General features: G+C 37.2%; 1 protein-coding gene across 1 annotated transcript; it reads right to left on the reverse strand.

Annotated features, from left to right (window-relative positions):
* Positions 1 to 1,487: 1,487 nt before the first annotated feature.
* LOC108889952 (trichohyalin) lies at positions 1,488 to 8,204 on the reverse strand. The gene is made up of 4 exons (XM_051075924.1): positions 3,563 to 8,204; positions 3,074 to 3,229; positions 2,702 to 2,808; positions 1,488 to 2,557 (listed from the first exon to the last, which is right to left on the reverse strand). The coding sequence occupies exons 1-2, from the start codon at positions 5,304 to 5,306 to the stop codon at positions 3,156 to 3,158; spliced, it is 1,818 nt and encodes a 605-aa protein (XP_050931881.1). The 5' UTR covers positions 5,307 to 8,204; the 3' UTR covers positions 1,488 to 2,557; positions 2,702 to 2,808; positions 3,074 to 3,155.
* Positions 8,205 to 10,268: the final 2,064 nt, after the last annotated feature.

Below are 10,268 nucleotides of genomic sequence, written 5' to 3' on the forward strand. Positions count from 1 at the left end.
TCTCTGTCAGTAACTACAACAGGTCCTTTTCACATCACACAGCTATTTAATGCAACACACAATCATATATATGTGACATATTTCCTAAAGCATTTCTTCACCATTAATTGATGCATTAACTTGTGTTAATTAATCTTATTATGAAAAAAAAGGAAATGTGGTGGAAAATGGAAAGCAATATGAGACATGAGGTGTGTATCACAAAATAACATCTTTTATAATTATATCTCTGTTATGCAATTTTCCAAATGTTTGGAATACTCCAGCACTCATGTGGACGTGCCAGGACAGGACGTTGTCAGCAGATTCCTGATATTGAAAACATGGAGGTTTTGTCTTGATAAAGGACACTTTTGGATTCTGAGACCATTTCTGTACCAAGCATTCATTCTGCTGTCTCCTCATTTGATTTGCCTCTGTGCGCTGATGTTTGCTTTGTAATGTTAGTGATCTGAAAAATAAAACTTCCTCCCTCTCTTGCTGTCATTGTGAGTAGCTGTGATTAACAGTGTCAGCTAAATGGCTAAACTGCAAATGTAACTCAATGTGGGCTGCTAACAATGTGCCATGTGTCGTGAGTACCAGTCGGACAGAGGTTGTATTCACTGAAGAAGCGAAGCAGATTGTATCTCTTTAAATTTATTTAAACTTACTTTCCTGAGGCACTCGTTGTAAGTGGCTCTGGATAAGAGTTTCAGCTAAATGCCTGTAGTTGAGAGGGAAAGGTGCCAAATTTAATAGTAGAGGAAGAATTTAAACACAGAATTTAAACTCAAGCATTTGGACTTTGTTTGCCTTACATTTCCTTTCAGTTTTTAATTAATTATATATCATAGTTTGATTGTGAGGGAATAATGAGAAGGAAATATAAATGCTTCATCATTTTCAGTGAAAATGATTAAATAAGTTACGGCCATCCGATATTGACATCTGTCTGTCTAAGAGTACTTATTCTTGCAAAATTTCTCAAACATCTTCTGGCCAGATTGCCATGAAACAAACAAAAATGGTTGTTTTACAACTTAAAGGATAAGTCTGATGATATTCTACATTTTTCTTATAGTCACCAAACCCCATGAGGAGACCCAAACAAACAGTTAATGTATCCTACTAACAAGTGTACTGATTGTTAATAAAAACCAGTGTTGATATTAATTGCACATAATTAGGCAGTGTACTGCTCAGGACGTTACATAACAGCATGGAGCCAGAGGTACATGATGGGAGACCTTGATATGAGGCTGGGCACCTGACCTGTTTGACTCATTCTCTTCAACTTCCTCTCTGCTTCCTGACGACAGGATGAGGAACTGGGACATGCTGTTCTTTTCAGGGACAGCTCACAAACTCAGGATGCAATGATGCTCTGTACATTTACATTGTACATTTTAGTCATTTATCTTCAGGAGCAGCTTATCCAGTAAGGATTTAATGTGTAATACTGAAATAAATGCAGGGGAAAACAGTCCTGAAGTTGTCATCTTTAATGCTTTACCCACATCTGCTACAATTAATATATCACATAATACAATGATCAGACTGACAACAATATTGTACACAGGACATTTTGCTCTGTAATTGGTGGAAACAGATGTTGCTGAGCTAAAATCTCCTGAGAGGCACAGAGAAGGGGTAAAGCTTAAGTTTAAGATAAAAAACACAATCAAGTTCATAGGCAACTTTATTGCCGTGTTGCCACAGAAGTGGAACTCTTAAGGAATATACTTAGATAAGATACATGAAATGCACAGTATACAGTAAACAGGCAGCTTGTTGTGAAGCATTTCTAAATTCCTTTCATCATTATGATAAATGACGTGAAGAGTAGGGTACAAGGGACAAAAAAAAATAAAATAAAATAACACCCTCTAGTGGTCGTCGGCAGTTGGTACAATTCATTATTTGCACAGTCATGTATAAATGAAGGCTTTTGTTCAATTTTACTTTTATTTATTTATTAATTTGTTTCATGCGTCAAACATTTGGAACTGGACTAAATTGGAATACTGCAATTCAGTGGTATTCTCTCCTAAAGATTGGGCACTGAAGATGCCTTGAATAACTATCATAAACACATTAAATTAAATATAATACATTTAATAATAAATGTCTCTAAATACAACTTAAAAAGTAGTAACATAAACACATTTAAGGCAAGCTTTTGTTTTTTCTACTTTTGGCCAGTTCACACAAAGAAAAAAAAGTCCTCTGAGGTTTACATTTGTACAAGCCTTTTGGATGATGCATTGCTCAATGTGTAGTCTCAAATTACAAGGAAACCACACTGACATCATGTCAATTTAAGGATTTTGGATAAAAAAAGTTTTAGACAATCATGAAGTCATTGAAATCAACAATGAAGGTACATATATTTACAGACATTTGTTATGCAAGCCTTACTGAGATGAGGTAACGGACTGCTCCATCTCACAAATCCAATGGTGGTATTGTTGACAGTTGTCCCTGGAACCAGGTCCTCAAGCAGCTAATACTTTGGTCAACATACGCACAACTGCAAGGATAAGCTCTCCAATAGTAAGGCTGATAACCCCAGTTACTACAAAACAACACAAAATACTGTTTTGGTGGATTTGGTAAAAATCAAAAGATGTGTGGATAAAATCTGGGGTAAAGCTGGTTGAACACAGGACAGGACATATTTCTCAATGTACCACAGTGCATTACCTTATAGAAGCCTTACCATGTATTCTGTGGGCGTCCATCCACCCATGTCCATGTTGATGAGTCTGCACTTACACTCAGGCCAATCCAAAATGAGACAGCACTTCCAACAATGCGGACAACTTTCTGTTGGGAAGGTATTGTAGCTGACATGTTTTATCCATTGTGGTTAGAGATGTCAACCATAAATAAACAAATGGAACATCACAGATGAATTCAGATACACAGAACAGGACAAGGCAGGACAGGATAGATGGTGGACCAAGAGAAGACTAGACCAGATGATATTTATCCTTAGGTTGAGATTAGAACAATTAGTTTTCATTATTTTTTAATCTTGTATCTGCTTCAATAGTACATACATGACTGCAGAGAAAAAAATCACAAATACCTCTTCCATGTCATTATTGAAAATCACCAAATGAGCTCTTTTGCTCTCACAGTCTTGTCTGGCATAATCCCAGGTGCTTCTTTCATGGGAAAGCTGGTAACAGCCTGGATTGGTATGACCACCATCCCTGGGGACATCTTGGGGTGTTTTCTATTGCTAAGGAACAGGAACAAGACAGGGCACATCAGGATAAGATGAGATGGTACAGAACATGACATAACGGGACAAAATGGGACAGGGTAAAACAGGTCAAGGAAGGACAGAGCGGGACAGAAAACAAGGCACAAAAGTACAGCACAGGACAAGAGAATACAAGACCAGGGTGAGGACAGCAAATGACAGAGCAGTATGAGCAAGGTTGGTTCAAGATGTGACAGAACAGGACAAGACAGGGAAAGATGGGTTAAAGAAGAACAGAACAGGGTATGACAAGAGTCATGGTGCTAGAACACATATGAATTTGTAAAGGTTAAAAAAAAAATCACTCACCCATTAATTTTTTCTGGAGTTCCTCTATCTGATGTTGTTGTTCGATTACCTTTTCATTTAACATATTCTTGTCCTCAGTCAGTTGCCTGTTAATGACTTGTAGCTCTGTGTTTTCCCTTGCCAGTTGTTTTGTCTCTTGAAGAAGCTGTTGTTTCTCTTGAACCAGTTGGTGGTTATCTTGAAGAAGTTGTTGTTTCTCTTGATTCAGTTGGTTGTTATCTTGAAGAAGTTGTTGCTTTTCTTGAAGAAGTTGTTTTTTCTCCTGAAGAAGTTGTTGTTTCTCTCGATTCAGTTGGTCTTTATCTTGAAGAAGTTGTTTTTTCTCTTGAAGAAGTTTGCGTTTATCTTGATTCAGCTGTTTTTTATCTTGAAGAAGTTGTTTTTTCTCTTGAAGAAGTTGTTCCTTTTCTTGAACCAGTTTGTCTTTGTCTTGAAGAAGTTGTTGTTTCTCTTGATTCAGTTGGATTTTATCTTGAAGAAGTTGTTGATTCTCTTGAAGAAGTTGTTTTTTCTCTTGAAGAAGTTTTTGTTTCTCTCGATTCAGTTGGTCGTTATCTTGAAGAAGTTGCTGTTTCTCTCGATTCAGTTTGTCTTTATCTTGAAGAAGTTGTTTTTTCTCTTGAAGAAGTTGTTCCTTTTCTTGAACCAGTTTTTCTTTGTCTTGAAGAAGTTGTTGTTTCTCTTGAATCAATTGGTCTTTATCTTGAAGAAGTTGTTTTCTCTCTTGAAGAAGTTGGTTTTTCTCTCTAACCAGCAGGTCTTTATCTCGATTCAGTTTGTCTTTATCTTGAAGAAGTTGTTTTTTCTCTTGAAGAAGTTGTTCCTTTTCTTGAACCAGTTTTTCTTTGTCTTGAAGAAGTTGTTGTTTCTCTTGAATCAATTGGTCTTTATCTTGAAGAAGTTGTTTTCTCTCTTGAAGAAGTTGGTTTTTCTCTCTAACCAGCAGGTCTTTATCTCGATTCAGTTTGTCTTTATCTTGAAGAAGTTGTTTTTTCTCTTGAAGAAGTTGTTCCTTTTCTTGAACCAGTTTGTCTTTGTCTTGAAGAAGTTGTTGTTTCTCTTGATTCAGTTGGATTTTATCTTGAAGAAGTTGTTGATTCTCTTGAAGAAGTTGTTTTTTCTCTTGAAGAAGTTTTTGTTTCTCTCGATTCAGTTGGTCGTTATCTTGAAGAAGTTGCTGTTTCTCTCGATTCAGTTTGTCTTTATCTTGAAGAAGTTGTTTTTTCTCTTGAAGAAGTTGTTCCTTTTCTTGAACCAGTTTTTCTTTGTCTTGAAGAAGTTGTTGTTTCTCTTGAATCAATTGGTCTTTATCTTGAAGAAGTTGTTTTCTCTCTTGAAGAAGTTGGTTTTTCTCTCTAACCAGCAGGTCTTTATCTTGATTCAGTTTGTCTTTATCTTGAAGAAGTTGTTTTTTCTCTTGAAGAAGTTTTTGTTTCTCTCGATTCAGTTGGTCATTATCTTGAAGAAGTTGCTGTTTCTCTCGATTTAATTTGTCTTTATCTTGAAGAAGTTGTTGCTTTTCTTGAAGAAGTTGTTCCTTTTCTTGAACCAGTTTTTCTTTGTCTTGAAGAAGTTGTTGTTTCTCTTGAATCAATTGGTCTTTATCTTGAAGAAGTTGTTTTCTCTCTTGAAGAAGTTGGTTTTTCTCACTAACCAGCAGGTCTTTATCTCGATTCAGTTGGTCTACAACTTGAAGCAGTTGGTCTCTCTCTAAAATCAGGGCTCTGATGTCATTAGCTGACATCAGGGTGAAATAGTTGAGATATCGTCAGACCTATCACAAAATCCAACTAGAGAGGGGAACAGATGTTGTGGTTTCTGATGTTTCATGCTTAAAGGCCTAGTTCAATGTTTTGGGAAATACACATATTTGATTAGATTTAGCCTTATATACCAGGTACTATGGTGCCACTGTTGCTTTTTTGCAGTGATCTTAGAATTAACAAAATAGTAACCTCCTTGAATGCAGACATGTTTATTGATTACATCATTCAAGTGTGGTGGTATCAAATCTGGAAAGCCTGAGCTCTCTGGTGTGCCCTCTAGTGGTGTTCTCCAGCAACATGCACATCACGTTCACAGCCCTCACAGTTGTCTACGCAAACATGTGATTAAAAAACAAGTATATCTCTGGCCTCACAATATGTCTGTGCAGTACGTAAGTTAAGGCAAAACCTGATCTGAGAGCTGTTAGCACCTGTAATTAGCACTCCTAAGAGGACAAGGTGGATACCTTTCATGGTTAAACTGATTAGTCTTCCTTGCCACCATCAACATAACAGAAAATATAGATATATATTCACATTTTCTCTTTTCAAATGGGTTTATTAGCTTAAAAGAAAGTGTACTACTGAAATCTGCACTATTAGGTTTTGCAGTGTGATGTGGATGGTGGGGGCTGATACTCACCAGCCTGTAGTCGAAGAATAACATTGAGAATTAAGTGTATGATGCAGAGCAAGCCAAAGCTGACTCCAACCAATACATACACTTTTTTTCCTCCTATAGGTAAGTAAAAACATGTATACCACTCATCAAAATTATATTATCAACATCAGGAAAAATGCAGTTATACTGTGTTTTTCATTTAAACTGGGTTACTCAATCCATCTATTCCTATCTCTGTGGTTTACTAGTGTACATTTTAGCACATCTGACAACTAACTAACAACTATAAAAAACAACTACTGAGAACTAAACTGAGGATTCACAGCACTTTCCCTTTAACTCTCTGTTAAAGAAACATAGGCAGTTTCTACACACATGCTTTGTGAAAATAACTTGCTGTAGAAGCTGGAATACCATCGCCTTGATTGATTTGTGTTGTTGTGTGGTGCCTTTGCTTATGTAAAAGATCTGAATACTTCTTCCACCATTGACAGTCACATAATAACACAAACAAGCTAACCGGCTGAGGCAGTGGACTTCCATTGATGTGGACGAATGCCCACTGAATTTTGCAGCAATTGTTCCCAGGTTAAAAAAGTTATCTTTTAAGAGGTCTCTTAAACTTATGTCGAAATATATCCTAAAATCATTTTTAAAAATTTTGTTTGTTTTGGAATATGCACAGGAACTCAGCTCACTAAATTGCAAATACATTTAACTTTTGGATAATTTTCGTGTTTGTTATTGTGCATCTTTAAACATAATGTGAGAGTACTGAAAGGAAAATCATTAAAATAGTAGTGAAACTTTGACCCTTGAAACATTACAAGTTGCCTAAATTAAAAATGCACAGGTTCAGAGGTCAAACTGAAACACTGCACAATGAAACAAAGGAGGTTAAAACTCTGAATAATAATACTAATAATAATGAAAAAAAGCACTTCAGCTTATTTGAGATATTCTGACCTGAATTGCACATTGTTCTCCTCTCCCCATTATTCCTCCCGTCAACGACTGCTGAATTGATATTGTTTTCTGTCACCTCCATTCCTCTCTGACAACGATGGTCAAGTGGTTGGAGAAAACACTGTTTTGTCAGATGATTTCTCTGTAATTTATTGACCAGTTACTCCTCTGGTGTTCCTGTGGGGGTGTGTAAGGACTGACGAAGACGCAGTGCAACTCACCAACCACAGATAACATAAAAAGAAGTAATGTGTAGAACTCGGATGATGTGTAGCCTCTTATTTGGGGGGGAAAAAAATCCTCACAGGAAGTAATGCTATATTTAAATACAAGGAAACAATGAGGTGACAAAATATGACACACTACACTACATCAATGTAATGTAATATGATTATCTGTAGAGTGCAAGATGTGCAGTGGTATACTGTAGCTTTGTGGTGCTTGTGCTTTTCATTTTTCAAAGAAATGGTCACTTCAAAGACACTGCTCTGATCCACTTTATGAGCCCACAGAGAGTGATACCATGGATGAAAATAAAGTTCTTCTAAACAAAGGATGAACATCTTCCTGCCTCCTCACTACAGAAATACATCAGCTCAGTGTTGAAGAACCGGAATTTGCAGTGTCTCCTCTAAAAACAACATCCACATACGCATGTATACATATATACATATATGTATACTCTACCTCTTAATAACACACTGTCACGCTGTTTTACTCCCACTATGATTTCACATCCTGTTTTTTTGCTATTTAAAGTATTGTCTCCCTCATTCTTTTAAGGTTCTACATTTATACTTCTGCTTTATTACAGTTCATATATGTTCCAACCGACCACAACATCAAAACCACTGACAAGTGGAGTGAATAATATTGTTTATCTCGATCCAATTGCACCTATCAAAGAGGTGGACAGTCAGTGAGCAGTCAGTTCAACAGGAGAGAACAGAGTCATGGGCACACAAGGCCCATTGTTGCATAAAGTTAAGGTGTGATCTCACAAGAGCTACTGCAGCACAAATTAGTTAAGATCTTAAAAACTAGCAACACAAGCAAATGTGAGAGGAAAATCAGGGTCCAAACAGATTAAAAAATAAAGCTGTTTTAACTAAATATAGACATTCAATAAAAGACCCCAGATTGTTTAGATGTACTGCTGACAGATAACCGCTCAAATTGTAGAAAAACTGAGCAGTAAGAAGGAATTGTACCTTCATGACAAAATAAAAATGTGATCGTGGAATACATTTTATGATGCTAAACAAAAACAGAATCTTTTAAAAAGATCAAAAAGAAAGTGGCGAGTGTCAGACAGAGCGGAAACACTGCTGTGTAACGGAGATACACATCCTCCACCCACACGTCAGCAGACACACTCACATCTGCAGACAGTGGCATTCATGCTGCTTAGTAAATGGGACATCAGTAAATGAGCGTGGTGACGCTTTCAGCTTGCCCCTGCCATTTTGAACTCGCATTGTTGTGGTTCTCGAGTTTATCTTAAGTGTAACTGTCCAGTGTGTGTGTGTTGGAGAATGACTTGGCTTGCTGGACCTACGGTGCTGTTGGTGGTGACTTTGTGTGTGTCGTCTGCCCAGGACAATGGTTAGTAAACAACTTTTTTACTTTGTGGGCTTCAAGATACAAGAAACTATCACTGTGAGGAGTAAAACCTCATGGAGTACACATGCAACACTTCTCCTTCAATTATTATTATATTAGTTATAATATATATACCAGAGTATATGCAGATGTTAATAAGTTTCATCTGAGCTAATAATTTTTTGTCTGTTAAAAAACATTGAAGGGAAACCAGGTGTATAGTATATATTATATATACTACGTATATAAAAGCCTATAATTATGATGGTGAAGATTTTGAAACAACAATTAATTAACATAACATTAATGTTTGTTTGCTATAGAGATAAAGACATTGAATCTGTGAGTTTAGGAGAGTAGAAACTGCCTAATAACTGTTTCCTTTGTGCTCTAGCTACTGTATGGCTGAATTACCCCCGGAGAGAGATCACCCTTCACAGAGGCTCATCAGTCAAACTATCCTGTGAGGCAATTTATAACCTAAAGAGATGCGGTCTGGTACATGTCGAATGGTGTAATTTTACCAAAAAATGTGCTAAGCTGACGGATCCGAGCAGGTACTTCACCACAGTGAATGAAACAGCCGTCGACGAGAACACGAGGCGCAGACAAGTCGTGACAGAGATTCTAAGTGTGACAACAGAGGACGACGGTCAATTTCAATGCAACGCTCACTGCGAGGGAGAGAGTGCACTTGGACATTACATCATAGTCAAAGTCAAAGGTATGGAGGAAAATTACAACTTTTATCAGTGAGCAGATTTGAAGTTAAACCATGAAAGTTTATAGGTATTCCATTAACTTCCTCTTGAGGTGGTTCATCAGTTAAATGCTAAATGAAGTGATGTGATTTTTTTTTCTGAACTGGGTACTGTGAAAGGAAAGAGGCCACTGACGCCTTGTTCTACTCTGTTGTGTTCACCTGTAGGTTGACCACCTGACTGAGACGGCTCTGTTCACAAAGGATTTAAACGTTCCAACAAGTTGAGAGCATCAAGTTTCACTGACGTTTCTTTCAAAGCTTTTTTTCTTTTGTGTATTTTGATGTTTCATCATCGACTGTAACTGATCTGACGGCTTTCACTCAGCAGATTAAAGATCTACTATATGACTCTCTCAACCAATGAGACATTTTGCTACACATATATTAAGCTCTAAGTTGTGTATTGTGTCGTGAATATTTGATTTTTCCAAGACTTTTGCATGAACATAATGAAGTACTTTGTCAGGCATCTAATTCACTGGATTAGTGACATTCCTGTGTCTGGGTGTACAATTTCTCAAATGATTTCCCACAGAATGTATTATCTAACAGTTTATACAGTACTCTATCAGAACTGCCAGTTCTAATTTACAGTGGGACAAAGACAGGATGGCCAAAATGATTTGGTTCTGTGCCCAAAGTCGAAATAATACCAATGCAATTTGGAAATACACTTCTCATAGCACTGGACTGCCAGGATTGTTTTGGGAAAGAAAACCCTGCGCACATTTCTAAGGTGAAGGCTGAAAAACTGTCAGTGTGGAGAGAAGATTCAATGGAACAAAGAAAACCTTCACAACCTGCTCATCTGCCTGTGTAGATACAGACTGTGTCAAGGTGTGAAAAGCCACTGCAATTATCAGCAACTAAAATTAGTATCAAGGCTGCAGCTGTCTGTAGCACTCTGAGCAGACTGCCCTCATTCAGTTTCCTTCTCGCTATGTTTTTTTCTGAGGGCCGAATGACCACAAGTGAAGAGGACAAAGC

The sequence above is a fragment of the Lates calcarifer genome, linkage group LG15 (genome assembly GCF_001640805.2).
Source record: "Lates calcarifer isolate ASB-BC8 linkage group LG15, TLL_Latcal_v3, whole genome shotgun sequence".
Taxonomy (NCBI): Eukaryota; Metazoa; Chordata; class Actinopteri; family Centropomidae; genus Lates; species Lates calcarifer.

Excerpts from the sequence above, each read along its gene's own strand:
- LOC108889952 (XM_051075924.1), bottom strand. The coding sequence starts at position 5,306 with ATGTCAGCTAATGACATCAGAGCCCTGATTTTAGAGAGAGACCAACTG. Across the intron at positions 3,230-3,562 it reads ACTCCAGAAAAAATTAATGG|CAATAGAAAACACCCCAAGA; the intron begins GTGAGTGATTTT and ends CCTGTTCCTTAG.